Genomic DNA, 22,706 nt, shown 5'->3' on the forward strand with positions numbered 1-22,706 from the left:
CCAGTCTGAGATGGCTATACAGCACAGACAGATTAGATTAATGCTTCACGCTTTATTTCGTGTGTTTACAGTAGCCTAACCAAGCGAAACATCTAAATGAGGCTGTGTGTGCTTGTGTGCTTGACTGTTCATTTGCCACTCATGCCAGTATCTTGACTACGCTGATTAGAGGCAGTATTCCTCAGCTGTCAGGCTGACTGAAAACAATCAAAGCCTCCATACCCCCAATCACCGCAGCTCTCTCACCGAGCGCCGCCGCCGCCGCAATCAGCCGCTGATTAGGGAACCTGTCGCCCTTCTCCTGCCTGCAGCGGGGGTTAATTCGCGCGTCAGATGGTGCCGCAGAGGGCCACGGAGAGGCGAATGAGAACGTGAGCGGCATGATATTGGACGGATATAGCCGCCCTGTCAATCACTTGGGATTCACTGTAAAGGCTCAGAGACTCTCTTCATCTCGCTCTCCTCCCCCTCCAGGGCCCGGGGTAATCTATTTAAGCCAAATGTGAGGATGCACCAATTAAATCAGCCGCCGTTTGGAAAATTTTGCCTGTTTTCGACTGATGAAAGCAGTCTAAAAACATGGTACAATCTAAACAACAAATAATACATTTACCCTGCATTGCACATAGCATACTGCATGTTGTTTCGCACAAATTCACTGTTTATTGCTACCTTTAGCTACACTGAAAATAATTTACTGTAATTTTCAAGCGGAAATTGTTCATACATTTTCTTGTAAAGCACTCTAATAATATTTGTTTTGTTTTTGCATTTTAAAATAATTTGTGTAAAAAAAAAAAACTCAGAAACTGCTAGTAAATTTCACAAATAATTACAAAGAAATGGGAAGAATTAAATGTGAAATTTTGAAGTAGAAAGACTGAAACCGTATTTTCTTGTAAAACGTAGGCTACTATAATCTTGTAGGCCTAACAAAAATAGCTATATTGAATAATAATAACCTTATAAATAAATTTGCTTATTTTTGTTTACTTCGAAAAATATTTTTAAGTCTATTTATCTTTATAGTATGGGCCTATATATTGTTTCTTTCATATAACATTTACATTTTTTTTAACATTTAAAGTCTTCATTAATTTTTTTCTATTCTATTTTGTCTCAACGCCAGCAATTACTGAATGCTGTATTGTTATTGTAAATAATAATTAATAAATAAACAATATTGTATTTTAAATAAACTTTGACTTGACTAAATGAATAATTCTTCATATCAGAGAATGCATTAGGCCTAGAATTATGCTCGAGAAATAAGAATAGATAAAAATACTAGTTTTATGGCTGTATAGCTATATCGTGTTTGATTTGGGTTATTTTTCTTAATTTTCTCGATATAAAGACATTTGTTTTTATTATTTAGGCAACTGTTTTTCTTAAGTCATTTGGGGCCTTTTTAATGATCTGCTGTTTTATGAATATTTTACTCCCGTGGTGTGGAATAATATATTCATTCATTCTATACAATGGGAATTCATTTATTGGGTCGCTGGGCGGAGTTCGGTGTATCTGCGCATGTGCGGATATGATATGAGTCACCGTAAAGTTTAGTTTTCTCTCAGCTGACAGCCCGACCGGTTTTGCACAACCCAGAAGCGGAAAAAATTCCACCGAGGTATGCTTTTTTTTCATAAAAAACAAACAAGCTCTCGAGAAGGCACCACTAAAGCTTTCGGTTCTTGACGAAAGTTGAACTGGACTTGGGTTTAGTTTGTCCGCCGTTATACAGAAGCGTCATGACGTCACGGGCAGCACGTCGATGTATGTGTCAGTTTAGTGGAGCATATTTGTTTGTTTTGTTGTGTGTTCATGAAAAGGTGTGTTTTTATGCTATCATGGGTCTAACGATATTGCTAGTTAATTCTTTAGCTATCTGTTTCTGGCTTTATTCTCACCCAGCGACAGTTGTGGCAGTTCTGATATCAGCTGTCAGTTTGGCAACGATACGTTTCCACATAATAAAGAAGAAGTTGTTTTCAATCATGCAAAATGTTGCTTAAACTATGGCATAGCGGGGCAGGCAGTTATAGATCATGTGAGTAGGTCATCTAATGCATTATGACAAGATCATGAAGCTGAAGTAGAAAGTAAAAGTTTTTTTTATCATGCATCGTGGGACTGTCCTTACAACAGGTGAAATTACTGAGATGTTTCTAAGAGGAAGCTCTGCTGAAATAAGTTTTGCGTTCACATTGTGATCCAGGAATTTCTCACTGATGAGTGTCTTGAAAATTTTTTCATTTGACATACTGTGGGAGTTCAGAGGGCAGCTACACCGCAAAACATGATATTTTTACTTAATACTTTTGTCTTATTTTTCAGTCAAAGTATCTAAACATTCTTGAATCAATATGCATTTCACTGAGAATCCCAATCTCTTAAGATACGTCTCATTTTCTGAAAATAGTGTCACAGTTGAGTTTATAATAAAACGAGAAAATACCTGTCATTGGGGTAAGGAAAAAAATTACTATTCAAAGGGAATGCAGCATTATTTTTCTTAACTCTTTGACAGATATTTCCTCTTTTAATTTTTATAGTTTTTTCTTCTCAAGTAAATATATCTTGATTAAATTTTTTTTTTCATTTCTTTTTTTATATATATTTTGTAACGCAATAGACAAAGTAAGAAAATGTCATGAGTCGGCTGACCAAAAATAAATAAATAAAATAATCTGAGAATAACAGAGGATCTGTGGGAGACCCTAGTGCACACAGACACTGGATGGAGTGGGAAAGATTTGGACTTATTTGTGCAGCTAGTGGCTACATTTTTATCCTTACTTTAACAACACTTTCTTATAGAATTTATGGTACCATGCAAGCACAAGGTTCAAACATTTATCATCAATACAGACAGTTCTTCGTGCAGCTAGTGGCTACATTTTGATCCTTACTTTAACAACACTTTCTTATAGAATTTAATGGTACCATGCAAGCACAAGGTTCAAACATTTATCATCAATACAGACAGTCAGCAGTAATCCACCAGGATCTTTAGTAAAACATTTTAAGGCAATATCATGTTCATAAATCCTCAAACCATTTTGTTGATGCTACATACTCATGCAATCTAGACTAATTGTGTAATTCTGTTTTGTTTGCAATAAATTTTTAAAGGACTCCCTCTAGAGTTTGAACTTAAGTGCATGTGATACTTCACGTCCTTGCACTGATTTGCCGTTCACAACACTGAAGATTCATGCTTTGAATCAAATGTGGTGGCAACAGTGATGGTAATGCCATACTGAAATATAGCAATAGTATTTCTTTTAGGACTAACACACTAATCTTTAAAATATTTTCTAAATCAACCTGTAATGTATCACACTTGGCCCTTTAAAAGTATTCTTCGCAATATTTCTAGAAGAAAAAGTGCCTGAAGTTGTTCTGCTTTTAATTATGCTGTACGTACCAACTGGAATAGTTTACAGAAATTGCTAAACAATGATGCATTTCTGTTTCATCTTTAACTTTAATCTTTTATCACTGGTAATGAGTGCTTTGAACAACTCCTGTAATTGTTTTAGATAGCTGTATTTACTCAATTCATTTCATTTCATTTCATTTTATCTTATTTTGTTTTTATTTTGTTGTTTTATTATATTATTAATGTCATTTATTTTGTTTTATTTTATTTGTTTTTATTATAGTTATATTTTATTATTATTTAATATATATAATTTTTTTTCTTTTTTTTTCTCCATGTTATTTGATTTGAATGTATGTATGCAGCATTATGTTCTTCTCCTGCAATGCCATCACTGTAAATAAGAAAACAATTCTTAATCGACTATTATGAATAAATAAAGATGAGCAAACAATAGTCATCTGGGATCCTGATGACATATGTGTCACCGAAACTTATCTTTTCAGGGACAGCAAACGTAAAATTGTACAGTTTGTACCTGTTTGTCCTCCAGATGGCCTCCACATTGAGGGGGCACCCCTCCGTGACGGTGGATAATGGCACAGCCCATGTGGACAACAGCAGCTGTTTCAGTGCCACACAGAGCACCGTGCTGAAGGGGGTGAATTTCGGAGGAGTGCCCGTCGTCCTGCTGATGGACTTCTCACTCTTCGTGGTAAGTTCTGCAGGTAGCTGGGATCCGATTGGCTTGTGCTGCAGGAATTGTGGGATTTGATTGGTTAGTACAGATGTAATTGGATCGTGCTGTGTATCTTCCCGCAGGTGCTGCTAATAGTCTTCACTCTGATCAGAAGGAGACTGTGGGATTATGGGAGACTCGCTCTTGTCGCAGAGACTGAAGGGTATGTGAGATGAAAGCAGTAGTAGTTACTATGGAAACATACAGTGTTATAATTTACTGTAAATGGTCTTTAGTGAGTCAGAAAATTACATAAAAATTGCAGTGTTAAGCTAGCCAAATTATTATTTAAAAAAATATATAATTTATATTTATTTTTATATATAGTTATTTTCATAATATTTATTTATAATTATTTTATTTTTATTTTGTTATTTTATTTAATTTTTTATAATATTTTAATATTTTTCTTATATTTTTAATTTAGAAAAAATAATTTTAAATAGAGAAGATTAAAACGGTGAGGATGGTGAGATGAAGACCCCTGTGTTTTGTTGCTGCAGGTTCAGAGATGCTAATAAACGGCCTTACAGTAGATTGACGTCATCCATGTCTGTTGAGGAGCCTGAATACGAGAAGGTGAGTTTTGACCATCATCATCCTCATTATGACATCATTCATGACATCATCGAGATATTCCTCATTTCCTGTAGGGTTGCTGCTCTTGGCTCACCTTTATCGTCAATATGGAGTAAGTGCTATTTTGGTGCTACATATTAATTTTACATGTTTACACCTGGAAAGCTTTTTCCTGTTGATATTGTTGCTTTTTCCTGAGCTCAAATAGGGAAGTTTGCATGGTAAAAGAACTAAGAAGTGAAACTTATGTGTGTGCATGTTTGTGTGTGTGCAGTGAGACTTTGGTTCAGGAGAGATGCGGAGTGGATGCAGTACATTATCTGTCATTTCAGAAGCACCTGGTCATCCTGCTCTTGCTCATCTGTGTGCTGTCTGTCAACATCATCCTACCAGTCAATCTATCCGGCGACCTGCTGGGTATCTCTCACACACACACACACACACACACACACACACACACACACACACACACAAGCACACTGGAAAATTAAATGCGGTCTCAAGAATCCTTCATACAGTAGCTTGGTTATAAACTAGCGAGCTGCCTCACTGTTTACGGTTTCTCTAAAGCAGAGACTTGACTAAAACCAGAGACACTGACATAGAAAAATGAATGAAAGAAATGTGGCTGCTGTAGGAATAAAAGTGTAAAGAGCCTTTTTGATATGAAAATGTCTGTGGAGCCAGAAATTTATTTGATTTAAGATTTATTATACTGTTATTGTCAGATTCTAATGCTGATTTTAAATGTTGTATATCTCAATATCCAACATTGATAATAAATCAGCATATTAGAATGATTTCTGAAGGATCATGTGACACTGAAGACTGGAGTAATGATGCTGAAAATTCAGCTTTGCATCACAGGAATAAAATACATGTTAAAATACATTCAAATAGAAAAAGTTATTTTAAATTGTAATAATATCCAGCCATGATGAGCATAAGACACTTCTTTAAAAAACATAAAAAATCTTACTGATCCCAAAATGTGAACTGAAGTATATATATATATAATACAACATAATTTTTTCATAATTTATTGAATATATATTAAATTTCTAATATAATATGATATAATTAATAATTTGTGATACTATTATTGATATGACTTTCATATGAAGACATTCATGGACAGACTTTAGTATTATTTGATTTGTGATACTGTTATTGTCAGATTTTATTGATGATTTGAATTATTAAATGTAATCACGACAAACAGTTTTGGAGATTTTCATCCTTCCTTATTCAAGATAAGAGCATGGTAATTAGTATATATTTTTAAAAATATATTAAGTTTATATATTTTTATTTTTAAAGGCATTGTGTTTAGGCATAGGATGCATAAATATGTTAGCTCACTAGGTTTTGGAAGGGCGGTAGCGGTTCATAATCTCACATAATGTCACCATATGAAATACTTTCAAGTTTCTTTTCTTAGACTTCAGTCTCTGCTGATGGGAAAAGTCTGACTCATTACTGTGTTCCAGGCAATGATCCCTACAGTTTCGGGAGAACCACCATAGCGAATCTTAAGCAGGGGTATGTACAGTATGTATCTATGTGCAAATGTCTGAATGTGTCTGTGTGTGTCTATTTGAACTGTATTTTAAATGGTGTCTTTGCAGTGATACGCTGCTTTGGCTGCACACAATATTTGCAGTTCTATATCTCATGATCACGGTGGCCCTGCTGAGACGACACGCCTCTAAAATGAAGGGAACCAAGAGAGAGATAGTAAGCCGTCCTACCATTTCTCTCTCACACACACATACATGGTCTCAGTCTGACCCTGGTTTATTTTTCCATAGGCCAGAAACACCCTGTTTGTGAGGGCTGTACCCACTGCGGCCGGTAATGAGACTATAAAAACTCACTTTATGTAAGTGGGAATGATTTTCCAAGACTTCGTTTTGTTCACTTTATTTTTAGCCATTCATCCAGACATCTTTTCCTTCCCATCTCCATGTTATTTGTTCCATTCAGTATACAGGGCATGAGACAGTGGGATCTCAAAGACTTCTTGGTCAGCATATATTCATGAGAAATTCACATGAATTGATTGACATTACATATATGGAATATACTTAAATAACAGCCATAATGCATAATTTTGATAATAATCAGGTGTAATATTGATGCCAAATGGAACTGTAATCTTTTTGTTTTAGTAACTGATTTGGGCCAGGACTACCTGTTTTTTGGTGCACATGAAGATGGGAAATGTGTTCGGGAAAACGATAAATTATTATCAGTATTAATATACTATCAATATTAATGTGTCTTGAATGTATATTTGTTTGCAGGGAGGCGTACCCCACCTGTCAAGTGACTGATGTTAACTTGTGTTACGATGTTGCCAAACTGATTGACCTGGACAGAAACAGGTAAGAAAGTCAATTATTAAAAGCCGTTATTATTCATAGTTGTCCATAGATCTTATAGGACATGTATGATTCAGTGTTATCTTGGTATTATTGAGATGTTTTTTTTATTTTTTATTAATAGTTTGAATTAGTTTTTATTTTTATATTTTCCATTTTAATTTTTTGTTAAGTTTTAGTAATTCTGTTCTGTGTTTTTGTCATTTTTATTAGATAAAAAAAAAAAATGTCTATATAGTTTTTTTAAATTTCAGTTTTAGTTTGAATTATTTTAGTACATCAGGTTCATCAAACTGAAAAATAAAAATGAGAACTTTTCCCTCGTCAACAAATAAAAGAAGTTTAAGTACTTTTAAAATACTTTATTTCAGTTAATGTTTATTTTATTTCAAGTAACATTTTTTAATTAAAAAAATATTAATATTAATATTTTTAATTCATATTTAATATTAATAATTAATTTTTTTTTAATGGTTTTAGTTTTAGTTAACTATAGTTAACTACGCTGGTATTATCATTAATATTTTTGTTATAATTTGTTTTATTCTTGATTTTTATTGTAATTTTTTGCAACAGAAAACAGGCAGAAAAAAATCTGCGACATTACAATAAGATACTTGAGTACCAGGGACGACGTGAGGTCATCAACCCGCGCCCATGCAGCCACCTGTGCTGCTGCTGCAGTCACTGTAAGGGCTGTGAAGGGGTAAGTACTACCATCGATATCAGTGGCCTTTGACTTTTCAAGCTTTGGGCGTCTAAATAACGTGTGTGTTTATGTGTAGGTTGATGCTATAGAGTTCTACCGCTCACAGGAGGCTGCTCTGCGTGAGGAGGAAAATAAACGGAAGGAGGAAGATAAACTGCATCCTCTGGGAATGGCATTTGTCACCCTGCAAAATGAGTACATGGCCACTTAGTAAGTGATTCGTGCTTAGACTCAACAGGCTTTTTTATGAAAATTATGCTGCCTCGTAAGCCACATTGTTTTTACCAGATGAAATATATTGTGAAAAGTGAAAGAAATCTTGTTTCTCCCTATGGAGAAAGTACATTTATTTTATATTTTTTCTGGAACCCGACTGTTGCGCTCTGAGTGTCATTTGTCTTTCCTCACAGTATTCTGAAAGATTTCAATGCACTGGAGTGTGGAGGCGGGGCAAGGGGTGTGGCTGGAGAAGAAATGGGTGGGGGAATCAGGTGTGGGTGTGGCCTGGAGCCTCAGCCATCCTCTAAGAGTGCAGAACTGAGGGTGAACAAATGGAAAGTGAATTACGCTCCTCATCCACATAATATCTACTGGTAGGATTATCCAATTATACTTTTTTTTGGAACAAAATCTGTAATAGTACAACCTGCTTTAGTTTATAGAGAAACCTTGACCTTCTCTTCATCTCTTTCAGGGAGAATTTGTCAGTACATGGGTGGCGTTGGTGGCTACGCTTTCTGCTGCTGAATACGGCACTCTTCTTCCTCCTCTTCTTCCTCACAACACCCTCCATCATCATCAGCACCATGGACAAGTTTAATGTCACCAAGCCCATTCACTATCTGAATGTATGTGACTGAACATGTATAATGATGTGAGCACATGAAGTGCAGTGATGTAAAGACTAGTGTTGTGTTTGCAGAGTGCCGTTATCAGCCAGTTCTTCCCCACTCTTCTGCTGTGGACCTTCTCGGCCCTGTTGCCCACCATAGTGTATTATTCTACACTGGGAGAGGCCCACTGGACCAGGTAGACCTTTACCCTCAAATACACACACTCACGCACAAACAAGCTTGCTTAATAATGCCTGTCTATCTGTGTGTGTGAAGGTCCAGCGAAAATATGAGCATGATGTACAAGCTTTACACCTTCCTGATCTTCATGGTGTTGATTTTGCCCTCACTGGGCCTCACCAGGTATGAACATGATGATGATTATTATTATGCATTTTTTTTTATATTTTACAGTAGAATATACCAATAGTAGTGTTTATTATTTTGTTTTAATATGTTATTATTATTATTATTATATATCACAACATTTTTGTGTTGTGATATATAATAAAACAGCCCTACAAACAGCTTTAAAAAATTCACATTTTAAATTGCAATCACAATTTTAAAAAAAACACAAAAAAACGAAATAAATGTATTAATTTATGTGATAATTTACATAAATTAAAAAAAAAATTGTTTTTTTAAATGTGATAATTTAAAACCATAAATTAATAAATTACAGTACAGTTGGTCTAAAATGTTCCCAAACTGAGCATGTGTACAGATTCAGATGTGTTCTCTTTTCTCTCAGTCTAGACGTGTTTTTCCGCTGGTTGTTTGATAAACAGTCTGAGGGGAAGCTGAGGTTTGAGTGAGTATCTTGTGTACTTACCCTTGTGATTTATTTGCTCAAATCAGAATGATTTATTCAGAATAATTTTGTGACATGCACCGAAATATAACAATGCCTTTCCATCTTCTCTTCTCTGTGTGTCTCAGGTGTGTGTTTTTACCTGATCAGGGGGCATTCTTTGTAAATTACGTGATTGCGGCAGCTCTGGTGGGCTCTGCCATGGAGCTGCTGCGGTTGCCAGGGTTACTGCTCTACATCGTGCGTCTGGCACTCGCACATTCGGCTGCTGAGAGGAAATATGTTAAACAGGTCCGTCTGTGGCTTTTGATGTTTCAAACAGGATTTGGAATTTTTGCTTCAGAACTTGTTACATTTTAACCAATGCGGCATAAAAAGAATTTAAAAAGTATCTTTTAACCTTTTATTTTATTATTATACTTTCATTTTAGACAATATGTTGAAAATAAGTCAGATTATCCCTTGAAACGGATTTGAAATAGAATTAACAGAAATGTATTGCTGATCCACTTGTAACCTCTTGACTGTAGAATCAGGCGTATGAGTTTCAGTACGGAGCGATGTACGGATGGATGCTGTGTGTGTTCACGGTCATCATGGCTTACAGCATCACCTGTCCTGTCATCGTCCCCTTCGGTCTGATTTCATTTCCTCAAGACCTTAAACACAGTATTAGTGTATGTAACATTACATTAACACACTGGGTCATGTGTGCAGGTTTGCTGTACCTGCTGCTGAAACACCTGGTGGACAAACACAACCTGTACTTCGCTTACCTGCCCGCCCGCCTTGATCGGCAAGTTCACCTGGGAGCTGTCAATCAAGCACTGGCTGCACCAATCATATGTCTGATGTGGCTTTATTTCTTCTCTGTGATCAGAACAGGTAACATCAACTAATTGGCTGATTAAATCAGCGTTTCTCAGACAGTTTAATTAATATTTGATTTAAATAGTGGATATATGTTGATTTCGTGTCTCCATAGGCTTCATGACGGCTACGTCACTGTTCACTTTAGTGGTTCTGTGTGTGACCATCTTTATCTGTATAAGTTACACCTGCTTCGGACACTTCAAATACCTCAGTCCGCACAACTACAACGTAAGCTGCTTTGTTCTGTGTCAAAGTTTTATCTATATTTTACAATGCATTGTTGTAATTTAACCATAATTTAATATAATTTAACCACCCCACAACCTTAAACCAATGCACTCATACGCACACACACGCGCACACACACACATACACACACACACACACACACACATACACACACACACACACACACACACACACACAAACAAATCCTCTTCTTTTTTTTCTTCTTCTCTGCATTTCTCCTCTGCTCCAGCTTGTCTCCTAATCTTGCTTTCTAATAAACCTGTCATTGTATACTTCAAATATTGTTGGCTCTGTGAAATATTTCTTTTGTTCCTCTATTTTAAGTCACTTTGGATAAAAAAAATGTCTGCTGAATGCATAAAAGTAATTGCATTGTCTGTGATTCAGGTTAAGGAGGAAGATGAAGACACGGCAGATAGAGTTTCCGAGAGCTCATCTGCATCGGCAAGTTTCACATTTGTATATTACACTCATATTTTTTTATTTTTAATTTTGATCGATTTTGAGATGACCAAAATCTCTCTCTCCATCCTTTTTAGGTGTATCTTCCCAAAGTTTTGAACCCAGATGCATCGTCCGAATCTGATGAATGCAGCATTCGCCATTCATACGGCACCACAGACACAAGCCCGCCCTTCCTCGGCACAGAGGAAGATTGTCTAGACTCGGATATCTAACAACAGAGATCGACCAATTACAACTGCCCTTTTTACCTCTGGAGGAAATGGTTCTTGCTGAATTAGAGGTTGGAGGTCATTGTGGAGATGGAGGGAATTTTTTGGTGAGATAAAAATCACACTTTCTAGCTTTTCATGTTGTTTTTTTTGTTGTTGTTTTTTTACACCTACTGAGAGACTTGAGAAACATTTAATCATAAACTGCCATATAACAAACCTAAAGGAGCTTTTTGGGATCAATTCTTCTCGCCAAAGACTTTAAACTTTCAAACACGCTGTCCAAACATTTCTACAAAACCAGCTTTGCCAATGAGCACTTGCCAAGGAGTTCAAATATAACTCGAGTATATCAAAACACTTGAACTGACACTTGTGCCTTGTTAGAAACCACTTGACACACTTTATAACTGTAATTTGTGTGTGCATGTGTGAGAGAGTGAGAGAAAGCGAGTTTCTGTATTGTTTGTCATTCTTCATTATCTGTTTTAAAGCAACATTTTATACAAATATGTTAATATATTTATGTTGACCGATATATTGAGCTCATAGCTCAGTGGCCTTTCATTACCAGATTTGTAGTTGTTCGTGAGAGAATGAATCATCACTAGGTGGCACTGTTGCTTTCTGATCACTTTGGTTCTTCCCAGATCAGTTCAGACTGAAGCAGAGAGATGTTTCGGGTTCAATACAAGCTAAACTCAACTAGCTTAATGTCAATAGTTGGCATAATGTCAACTATTATAGAGAAAATAATTTAGACAAAAAATATTCCACTATTGAATTTACAGTAAATAAATTTACTGTAAATTCAATTTTGAATTTACTTAAAATTAAGTTAACTGGGCAATGCATAAACCTTTAAAACTTACGTTTTTTTTTTTTTACATGAGACTAGCGTGATAAAATCGCTTGCTGACCATGTCTGCATAAAGTTCAAATTTAATGTCTTGACCACAACAGTAAGAAAGGGACGGTTTACATGGAGCAAATTCTAATTACTTCGGAAGCTATTAACTAGAAACTCATCTACCTAGAAAAGTGTTCCCACTTTAAAAAAGGTTGAAATCTATAGAGCAAATAGGAAACTGGGCTTCACTATATAACTCATGTAGGTGCTTTAACAAGTACAAACATCATATTTATTCCTTTAGCTGTAATGCAATGGGAAGATATTGTGGATATGAAGGGAAGTTCTTGATAAGGTTCCTGTGTTTGTGTTTTTGTTCTGTATATTCATTATAAGAGTGGAACAGAAACCGAATTTTAGTGTCTGATCTTTTAAACTGCTTAACCTCCGTACATTGAGTCTCATAGTCTTAAGCCTCAGATTTTCCTGGAAATGGGTGAATGAACGTCCTCCAAACACACACTTGTCACATTTCTCCGGACTGCGGTTTTCAGCTCATTAGTCAGGATAGAGCAAAATCATCTTATTTTAACACCATAAGCAGCCCACAAACTCAACTGACCGGCTACAAATGCCAGGATCAGCATTCAAAATGGCAAAAGAACAGAAACTGATCTAATGAGTGTGTGTGTGTGTGTCAAACTTTTCTCATATATATATATATATATATATATAAACAGGGTATCACTATGGTACCATGGCGGAACAAAAAACATGGTAATACTACAGTATTTTTTGTACATTTTTAGTGGTGCCAGGTAGTAAATTGGGTTCACGTTTAGGTTGCCAAATATTTTATTGCACAAAAAGTTTAAACTTTGTAACTTTTAAGCTTTGTTACGATTTGTCTTGGGTATGTGTGTATTTGAGTGTGTAGATACTCAAATAAATAAATCAAAGAATACGCAATACAGTGTAGAGGTCACATATTTGGTGTAAACCATATATACAGTCATATAAATTTAGATTATGTATTTTTACAGCTTCATTTTAGTCTGTGAGTGCCAGAAAGACCAGCATTTACAGTGTTTGACACCACAATAAACCCTCAGAAGGCTTTACGGCCCTAATGACGCAAACACCCACATGCAACTTGAGACAAAAGATGCATATGAGTCAAATAAAGCACTTTGGTAATTCTTTAAATGGGCTGAGATCAAGTTTCACTGAATGGTGTTTGCTGGGGGCCTCAGGGTGACAAAACTGACCAATGAAGCATTCTGGTGATAATGTGTGTCAAGTGTTGGCAGCTGTAGCGAATTCAGAAAAATCTTATCGTACCTCTGGAAACAGCTGTTGGAGGAAGAGATGTAAAACCAACAATTAGGATAGTAAATAAACGGTTTCTTTTATTAGTTTTGCTTGTTAAGACAACCATCACTGTTACTATTCCTCATGCTTCTGCATAAGGATTTCAACAAATTCCTAACACGAAATCACTAAATATAAACTTTAGGATGGAACTCATCCTTGCTGTTTGCGCTACAGACGTGAATGATACCTTAAAGGAATAGTTCACCCAAAAATTAACATTTGCTCAAAAAAAATTTACTCATCCAAGATGTAGATGAGTTTTTCATCATCAGAAGAGATTTGGAGAAATTCAGCATTACATCACTTACTCACCAATGGTTCCTCTGGAGTGAATGGGTGCCGTCAGAATGAGAGTCCAAACAGCTGATAAAAACATCGCAATAATCCACAAGTAATGTACACCACTCCAGTCCATCAAATAATAACTTGTAAAATAAAAAGCTGTGCATTTTTAATAAACAAGTCTATCAAGACATTTTTAAATTCAAACCATTGCTTCTGGCCAAAACGCGAGTCCTCTGCATAATATTGCTTTAATTTTGTGAAAAAGTCGTCTCGTCTGAATCAGAAGAGAAATATGCACAGATCAAGTACCTTTTATGAGCAAAAACAGTCCAAAACAGTTTTAAACAAATTTTTTGGTGGATTTTGATGTGAGAAGACAATAGCGGATGGACTTTTTCACTTGAGGAAGCGTTATTATGAAATGGACTTGGTTTAAGGTTGAAATGCCTTGATGGATTTGTTTCTTACAAACACGCAGTTTTCACTTCACAAGACATTAATTGATGGACTGGAGTGGTGTGGATTATTGTGATGTTTTTATCAGCTGTTTGGACTCTCATTCTGACGGCACCCATTCACTGCAGAGGATCCACTGGTGAGCAAACTCAGTGCAGAAACCACTTTCAAATGCTCTGGAATCATTGTAGAGATTTTTGCACTGGAAAAAAACAAACAAACACACAAAATCTAGTTTTTAAAGAAAGTGCAATTCCTTAATCCTGTATACTGGGTTCTAGATGTGATGTGATTTCATGTAACTCACATCACATGATTGAACACACACACACTGAATGGTTCGTCTCCAGCTGAGTTTGGTCTTTCAAACTACAAGAACCAATTATAGTTGTACTTGTATATGGTGCCTCGAAATACTCAAAAGATGATTCATCCCTCCATTAACACGGACGAAGATGTTTCCTCCTCTCCTCCCTTCTTCTCTCTTTTCAGATGGTCCGCACTCTTTTCGGAACCCATGATTGACGCCTCTGACCTCGTGACCCAGAGTACGTATGACTGATCTCTATGCCAGCCAACCACAAAGCCCGACGGCATTGATTTCCCCTGCTGATCCCTCCCTTTTGTCTGAGGGATTATTCCCATGGCAACGCCGGTGGTCTGTAAGGTACCGTTCTCAGAGCCAAGAGTAATAGACCCTCACCAAGCCCTGGGGGTAAACTTATTCCACTTCACCCAGACACAACGTTTAAGGGAAAACTAATAGCAAAGTTTTGTTTCCTTGCCAGACGTCTCTTAAGGTTTACAGAGAAACTGAGACAGACAGAAATGAGTAAAGAAACTGAAGAATTAGAGGGAGAATTCCCAGATTGGGACTTTTGCTCTGTTATCTGATCGTCAACAGAATCTTATGGAGCTAGAAATCTGCCTCTGAAACTGCAGTCTGTAATTCTACAACTCTCTTTAGCTTGAAGGGAAATTCTGTCATCGTTTACTCGCCCTCATTTCATTCCATGACTTACTTTCTTGTGTGGAAGAAAATAAATGCAGAAATTGTGAGGAACATACTTAAATTTAAGTTTTTATTTGTGCTCAAATCATATTTGTGGTTACTTCTACTGAAATATGGCACATGCAGATGCATTGCACCAGTTTGATGTCAATAATGTTATAGTATGGTGTACTTTTTTTGCATCTTCTGGAGCTTGACAACCTCATTCACTTTCACTGAACAAAAAAAGAGTGATCTAAATATTCTGTGAAACATCTTTTTTGTTCCACAGATGGAAGAAATTCATATAGGAGTAATATGAAGGAGCAAATGATTACAGAATTTTCATTTTTGGGAGAACTATCCTTTTAAAGTAACTTTTTTCCACTGTAAAAAACAACAACAAAAAAAAAGTTTTACGCCTAAAGAGTAAGAAAGTATCCATATAAAAACAGAAAAGGTCATTTTCTGCCAAGATATTTTCTGTTAAGTTTACAGACATTTCTTTTAAGTCGATGCATTTTGTATTTCAAAATATGGTGAAAACACCTGAGAAAAATCAATATGGATTTTTTTTTAAAGACCTTTAGATTGTACTTACGAACAAATGTCTAAAATTATAAACGCATAATAAATTACATTATAAAAGATGTATATGTATTTCTGCAGTAGCAACGTTAAATAGAAAACATATGCTTTCAGTGTTATTGTTAACTAAAACTAGAATTGTTTTCATTAATTAAAATAAAAATATTAGATGAAAAATGTCAACTTAAATTTAAAAAGCATAAACAAAAATGAGAAATGATGCTTTGGCAACTAACTGAAAATAATTTTAAGAACTAAAATGATTAAAACAAACTAAAAAAATAAAAGTAAATTAAAACTAAGTAAAATTATATTAAAAAAAGACTAACAAAAATGACAAAAGCACATAACAAAATTACAAAAACTTAAACTAAAATTAAAATGAAAACTGAAAATATAAAAATAAAGGAATGCGTCCACACACACACACACACACACACACACTAGCTACTATTTTCATCTTCAATGGTGTAATTATAAATACATATTACTAATTACTTTCATATTACATAAATTATTCTTGAACTGACCAGCGTATAAAAACATACATTTTAACATTAAATGTTAAATTTTGATGTTAGATACATTAGAAGTAACTAATTAAATTACAGAAAAAATAAGAGTAATCCCTTACTTTACTTTTTCAAGGGATAATTAAATAAATTACTATAATTAATTACTTAATAATGCATTACACCCAACACTGTACATGTCAAAGTTGGGTCAAGCAGAGAAAACCTAAACATAAGTTAGTGCGCCTATAAGGCCTTCTCAATAAGTCATGTTGAGCTCTACCAGTTGAGACAAGCATGAGACAAATCTGTCCAAAGATGTGAAATACAGACGTCTTCACTTCCTTCCCACCCTCTTCCTCTCCTCCTCATCCTCCCCTTCCTGTCTGAAATCTTCTGCTCTGGTCATGCTCTTTCAGAGGCTCTGCGCTTTGTGAGTTATAGCCAGAGTGTGATGGCCACTAATCTCCTGTGAATGAGGCCGTCCGTCTGTGTGCGTGTTGAACACGTGTGCCGCTAACTCAGCAGGGTCTTTGTGGCTAACCGTTCCTCGACAGCGATGAAGAACCATCCCCAATCGCAGCAATGCAGACATATGAGCCTGCTAGCGCTCACACAGAGACTGGCTTCAAGAGCGCTGGAGTGCTAAGCACTTGACACCTGTAACGGATGTTGCTCGTTAAGGTTTTACCATGCAGGAGAAAGCTGATGCTATAGGGCAGACATACGCTCTTAAAAATAAAGGTTCCATAGGGGGGTTTCAAAACAATGCCATAGAAGAACAATTTTGGTTTCCTAAAGAACCTTTCAGTGAACATTTCATAAAATAACCCTTTTTTTCTTATTGTGAAGAACATTTTAATTATCCAAAGAACCTTTTATGCAATGGAAAGGTTTTCAAAGGTGTTAAAGGTTATTCATTGAACCATTGATGCCAATAAAGAACTTTTATTACAGTATGAAACAAAAAAGTTAACTTTGTGGAGAAAGAAAAGAAAACAAGTTCACTAAATATAAGATTTTACCAACTACCACGCCATTTACAATTCATCCCAAAACTAAAGCAAAATATATTATTATATTTTGCATAGAGAAAATTAAACCTTCTTTACAGCTTTTAATGTATATTTTATAGTGGCATTATTTTCATGACAATTAACAATTTATTTTTATTATTATTATTATTTTTAATTATTATTATTATTTGTTGCATTACCATACCATGAGAATTTGAGGGTGAAATGTTCTTAATTGTCAAAATAATTGTCTCAATGCAAATATTTGGATAGATAGATGGATAGATAGATAGATACATACATACATAAAATGCATAGACAGATACACAAATACATAGATAGATACATAGACAATACTAAAATATAACTTTTTTCTCTTTTCCTTTCAATTTTGGGATGAAATATGAGTTTTCTAATGCCTGTGCAAAAACGAAAAAATCAAAAACTCACTACTTCTGTTTGTCATCATCTTAAACAGCCTCTATCTTCACACACATAAACACGCTGATGTGTTCACAACAGGCAGCTGACTTCTGCTGTCAGCCACGGATGCTGTTAACAGCACTCATTCACACATACAGCGTGTGAAGCTGCTGGTATCGCGCAGAGGGCATTAGGTCAGACAGAACACACATCCTGCCAGCTGTCACATGCTTCCTGTTTGTCTTTGAGTAACGCTAGATGAGGAGCCTCCTGTGATGACCCGAAAATCAAATGCAAAAAATAACTTAACATTTCTGAATATTGTTATATATGTATATATATATATATATATATATATATTTTAAATATATATATAAAAACATAAGCATTAATTTAATTAGAATATTAATTAAATATATATTTTTCATAAACATTTTTAATGTGAGCAATTAACTATTCAGCTGTAGTGAGCCGAGTGTTTGTGAGTTGCTATAGCAACAGGATGCTAGGGCTTTTGTTTACCTTAGCAACCACAGGGTAACCGGAGACTCTGAGGCTGATTCGCTTGCTAGCGTCAGTTCAATAAACAAGCGAAATTTATTCTTTTGTAGATATAAATTTGTTAGTAAACGCTGTTGAGATGGACTCTGAATCTTTGCATTACTCGTTGGATTTAGCCGCATGTAATGGTTTGACTCTGAGCAGTGAGCAGAGAGCCGCTCTTCAAACCTCACTGGTCATTCTGAAGAGAAACTACAAATTCAGCCGGGTTTTATTTTGGGGAAAGATTTTGGGGATAAAATGCGACTATTTTATTGCTCAAGGAGTTGAAGATGATGAAATGAAAAACAAAAAGTCTTTGTACAGGTATGAAATCATGTTGCTTGTTTAAATAAGTGCTTGTTTACTCATTTGTGATCGTGAACGATTGCTAAATTTGTCTCTCACATAAGTTGATTTTGCAATTTTAATTCAATAAAATAACCTTTTATTGGTTTCATTACTAATTTCCTTTGAAAATGTAACCTTAATATGGTGGCCATTCAAGTGAAAGTTTCAAAAATTGTATAATGAAACATATTTTATTAGTAAAATGGTTTATATATATATATATATATAGAAGAACAATTTTGGTTTCCTTTCAGTGAACACTTCATAAAAGAACCATTTTTTTCTTATTGTGAAGAACATTTTAATTATCTGAAGAATAATATTTTATATGTATATATATGTATATGTATATCAGTATTATTTGGAAAAACCGTGATATTCAATACCAATATCTGTTTAATCTTGTTAGTGAGTGATAAATTGTGTTCTTTCTGAAATTACATTTTTATAATTTTTTATCATTAAACAGTTTAAACTGCATGGATTGGCACCTGTTACCCCCAGCCACTGAGTCCATGATTGCAGATGTGGCATTAGCAGCACAAGGGCGATTCACAGGCGACCCGTCCCATGAGTACGAGCACACAGAGATGCGCATTAAGGGAGAGGGGGACGACGCCACGGAGGAAGAGGTCACGGTGAGAGGAGGGGCACTTGGGTTACACGACACAGATGGGGCTATAAGGAGCATGCAGCTTTCTGGAAATAGGAAAATAGATTGAAGAAAATGAACAAAAGCCCATCTTCCTTGGCTAATGTGGTATATCTGCATTTCAGGATTGTGAGATGTTTGTGTCTTTATAAAACACAGATCTTGCTTTGTTGACCAATCTTTAATTTTTTAGCAATCAAAAGAGTAAACATTTCAAGGAAAATTAGAAACACAAAATGACTGTTGTGTTTATGTGGACGTCGTAATGTTTGGATGTAAAACAACTGTTATTATTTATTCGGTTTTCTGTTTATTCATGGTTTATAATGGAGTAAACATGGTAGATGGCAGGCGGCTTCTTGAATGTTTATGAAGCGGTTAACATGCCTCCGTTTCTGCAGGTGAAAGTGAATGAGGCGAGTAGACTGGCAACAGCCGTGTCAAACATCGATAAAGATGCGTCTGTAGTGCCACGTGGTGCATTTACCAAGAGCCCCAGCGGCAAAGTGCAGACAAACCGAAGCTTTGGGGGTATGTTTACAGTCAAACTCTTAGCAGTTCAGAAGTGTTTGTATATGCTTTCCACCCGCAATCAGATGCAGCTGTGTGAGTATAAAACTAAAGTCTGTATGTTTCCATTTCTTAGTAAAATGGAATCCATTTCAGTTCTCTGAAGCCACTTTCTTGTAATCAGTCTTCAGTTCATCTGATTATGTTGTCATTTATCTGAATTGTCAGACCCTAGATCAGTTTAAATTTTGCACATGATTTGGGTGACCATACGTCCTCTTTTTTTTCCCTGGCCCGGGATTTCTAAATTGCCAAAAATGTCCAGGTTTTGTCTTTGTTTCTCTATTGATGTGCTCTCTCTACAGTCTTCATACATTATATGTATGAGCAATTGCATTGCTTTGAGCATTCTCTACATCCCACCTTCTTGCTTGCCACGATTGGTCGATTATGTACAATAGATACAAACCTGGACATTTTAGGCAATTTAGAAATCCTAGTCAGGACATGTCTGGGAAAAAAGAGGATGTGTGTTCACCCTACACTTGATTGCAGGTCTAGATCCCATTGAGGCTGCGAAACTGCGCAACTATCTGCACTTCCGTGAGCCGGTTAACCTGAAAAAGAAGTCCATCCTGGAAATGTCTCACCTAAACCCTGCTATTGACTTCCTAGATCCTTTGAGCGAGGACATTCCCAAAGGTAATTAAAAGGAACGATCTTTCATTACCTTTTTGTGTGATGATTTATTGGTGATGTGGTTTTATTTCCAGTCACAATATTGTTTCTGAAGGTACAGTGGGAGTCTCCAGCTCCCACCCTCAAGTCCTGTAATGAAACGTTTGCATTGAATCGGACCCCTCTTTTGCTTTAGACTTAATAATTCAAAGGTGAACGACACCTGTTAGCATCACCATACTTTCCAAAAAATGATGCTGACATGCAAATTGCATTTAGGAAGCTTTAATAGTGGTGGGAAATATGAGGAGGGTGTAAAAGTCCTTCTGCAAGGCATCCCATGATCCCTGTAGCTGGATTTCCCTGGGTTAATGACAGATATGATTTGGCAGCTGCCTAAGGTCGAGTGAAAGCCAAGGAGACATCTGGGGTGTTGTTCTGCAAACCATGATCCCATTGTTCTCTTTGCTTTCTGGGAAGAAGCGTTTGAGGGAATGCCATTTTCTACAACAACTATAAATTTCCCTCTCGTATATCTCGTGTGTCTTCCTGCCATGTTTGTCAGTTGGGAGTGAACTAACAAAACGTAAAATGTATTCGTATGTTGTTGTTCCCCACAAATTCAAGTCAGACATAAGCTTGCTGAAAGGTATTCATCAAGCACGCTTCATGAGGCATTACCCGTTGCTTGCCTACAGGCTACAGACCACTACTGGTTGTTTAACGTTGAGTTCCTCAAGGAATATCTGGTTCTGCTGATCCTGAATCTTAACCAGATGGAATCTGACTTGTTTAACATACCGAGCGAAGCACTAGAGCATCACTTTGAGCCTTGACATTTACAGAAAACATAGCTTATGACTCTGGCATAAAAGCACTCATTGCAAGATTAAGAGTGACCTCCTATTGAATGCAACCTCAGTTTCTCAGTAGAGTTTGAAGGCACAGTCAACCTACTGGACACATGCCCAGACTTTAAGTGTGGTAGAAACATCTCAGCTGTTTCATTAAAGGAGGTGATCTGTCCTTTCTTTCTCTTTCTAAGGGATGGCCCCTAACCTCAGGCAATACTAGGCTAAGTTGATTTGTTTTGTCTCTAGAAACTGAAAAAGTAGTGCAGGTTTCAGACAGAGGGCATTTACCCGCCCTGCGTAACAGTTTCTTCTTTTCCCCTTGACCAATCAGGTGGAAAAAAACCCAATCCCCTCTCAAGAAGTGCCAGAGGTGAACAGGTTCATCTGGACGCCTCAAATAGTGGGTAGAGGATACTGGGAATGGGCGGTGATATTTCAGGTTACCTTGAATGTGGCCTGGAGAAGGAAAAAGTGGGGAGATTTCCCAAGAACTTGGAAAGGCTGAAAATATTGTATAACCGTATGACTATTAAGCCAAATATCACTGGAAGAAATGAAGGGTAATGGTTTCGTTCAGTGTTGATAGAAGTAACTTGTCTGATTTGCCAGGCTAATTTAATATCGGATCTTTTGGACGAGAAAATCTAATTACTACATATTATCCTCAAAAGCTTTTTTAATTAGTGAGCGCTCTATAGAACTGCCGCCTATAAATATTTGAAGTCATAATAAAGCAGAGTCACAATTGACATTATTGTAGACTTTTGAGTGTTTTAGGTTAAACATTGTTAGCAGTTAATGTTCAGTGCTGCAATTCAAACACAGACTTCACTGGCATCGGACTTCGCAGTACTGGGCGCAAGCCAATGCCGGCAGCTGGATGCAGGGGCCACCCAGACAGAAAGACACCAGAACGCCTCTTCTTTATATACTACTGTGATAATAGTTATCCATAACTGAGCCAACTCTCTGTCACACGACTTTCTTCTCCAGATTTTACTCTGCGTCTGTCACACTATCACACAGTCTGGACTCTGTCAGTGGTTATGTGTAATGGTCGAACATTCAGGTTCAGTTTATGCAAAATGCTTTTTGCCTTCTTTTTCCCCCTTTGATCTTGCACAGTAGGATAATTCTGGTCTTTTTCTTGTCATTTTTGCTTACTGTGTGTGTCCTTCATGCAGGGTCATGGAGCCTCCAGCTTGAGCGGGGCAGCACTATGTGTGTATTACGCAGTTTGCTCTGGCTGGGTCTCACCTTCTTCCACATTCCCCAGACCCCTCAGCATGGGCACATCTACATGGGAGACGGACTGATGAACCTTGACCTGCCCTTCATGTTATAGCAGCCAAAAGGACTGTTTCTAGTATTGGTGCCACATTTTAAT

General features: G+C 36.3%; 2 protein-coding genes across 6 annotated transcripts; both read left to right on the forward strand.

Moving 5' to 3' along the window:
- The first annotated feature begins 253 nt into the window (after positions 1-253).
- Positions 254-19,173, forward strand: LOC107710129 (CSC1-like protein 2). 5 transcript variants are annotated; one of them, XM_016514853.1, is made up of 25 exons: positions 254-482; positions 3,939-4,100; positions 4,208-4,287; positions 4,628-4,703; positions 4,778-4,815; positions 4,978-5,120; positions 6,194-6,245; positions 6,332-6,440; positions 6,515-6,585; positions 7,010-7,090; positions 7,664-7,793; positions 7,873-8,006; positions 8,207-8,389; positions 8,491-8,644; positions 8,719-8,825; positions 8,906-8,992; positions 9,384-9,443; positions 9,572-9,734; positions 9,974-10,079; positions 10,161-10,328; positions 10,429-10,544; positions 10,953-11,009; positions 11,105-11,346; positions 14,697-14,752; positions 19,095-19,173. In XM_016514853.1, the coding sequence occupies exons 1-23, from the start codon at positions 381-383 to the stop codon at positions 11,240-11,242; spliced, it is 2,517 nt and encodes an 838-aa protein (XP_016370339.1). In that variant the 5' UTR covers positions 254-380; the 3' UTR covers positions 11,243-11,346; positions 14,697-14,752; positions 19,095-19,173. The 5 variants fall into 5 exon arrangements, with proteins under 5 accessions (XP_016370339.1, XP_016370340.1, XP_016370342.1 ...); XM_016514854.1 differs by having other exon boundaries at positions 7,903-8,006; XM_016514856.1 differs by having other exon boundaries at positions 414-502.
- LOC107710090 (radial spoke head protein 9 homolog) lies at positions 19,141-22,664 on the forward strand. Its single transcript, XM_016514795.1, has 4 exons — positions 19,141-19,263; positions 19,679-19,808; positions 20,343-20,489; positions 22,504-22,664. Exons 1-4 carry the CDS (start codon positions 19,141-19,143, stop codon positions 22,662-22,664), a joined length of 561 nt encoding a protein of 186 aa, XP_016370281.1.
- The last annotated feature ends 42 nt before the right edge of the window (positions 22,665-22,706 follow it).

The sequence above is a fragment of the Sinocyclocheilus rhinocerous genome, unplaced genomic scaffold, assembly GCF_001515625.1.
Source record: "Sinocyclocheilus rhinocerous isolate Xijiao unplaced genomic scaffold, SAMN03320098_v1.1 scaffold1708, whole genome shotgun sequence".
NCBI lineage: Eukaryota > Metazoa > Chordata > Actinopteri > Cypriniformes > Cyprinidae > Sinocyclocheilus > Sinocyclocheilus rhinocerous.

Bases quoted from the DNA above. Each gene is read 5' to 3' on its own strand.
- LOC107710090 (XM_016514795.1), top strand. From the start codon at position 19,141: ATGATTGCAGATGTGGCATTAGCAGCACAAGGGCGATTCACAGGCGAC. The intron at 19,809-20,342 runs GTATGTTTACAG...ACTTGATTGCAG, and splicing joins GACAAACCGAAGCTTTGGGG to GTCTAGATCCCATTGAGGCT. The intron at 20,490-22,503 runs GTAATTAAAAGG...TCCTTCATGCAG, and splicing joins GAGCGAGGACATTCCCAAAG to GGTCATGGAGCCTCCAGCTT.
- LOC107710129 (XM_016514853.1), top strand. From the start codon at position 381: ATGATATTGGACGGATATAGCCGCCCTGTCAATCACTTGGGATTCACT. The intron at 4,816-4,977 runs GTAAGTGCTATT...GTGTGTGTGCAG, and splicing joins ACCTTTATCGTCAATATGGA to TGAGACTTTGGTTCAGGAGA. The intron at 10,080-10,160 runs GTCTGATTTCAT...TCATGTGTGCAG, and splicing joins TCCTGTCATCGTCCCCTTCG to GTTTGCTGTACCTGCTGCTG.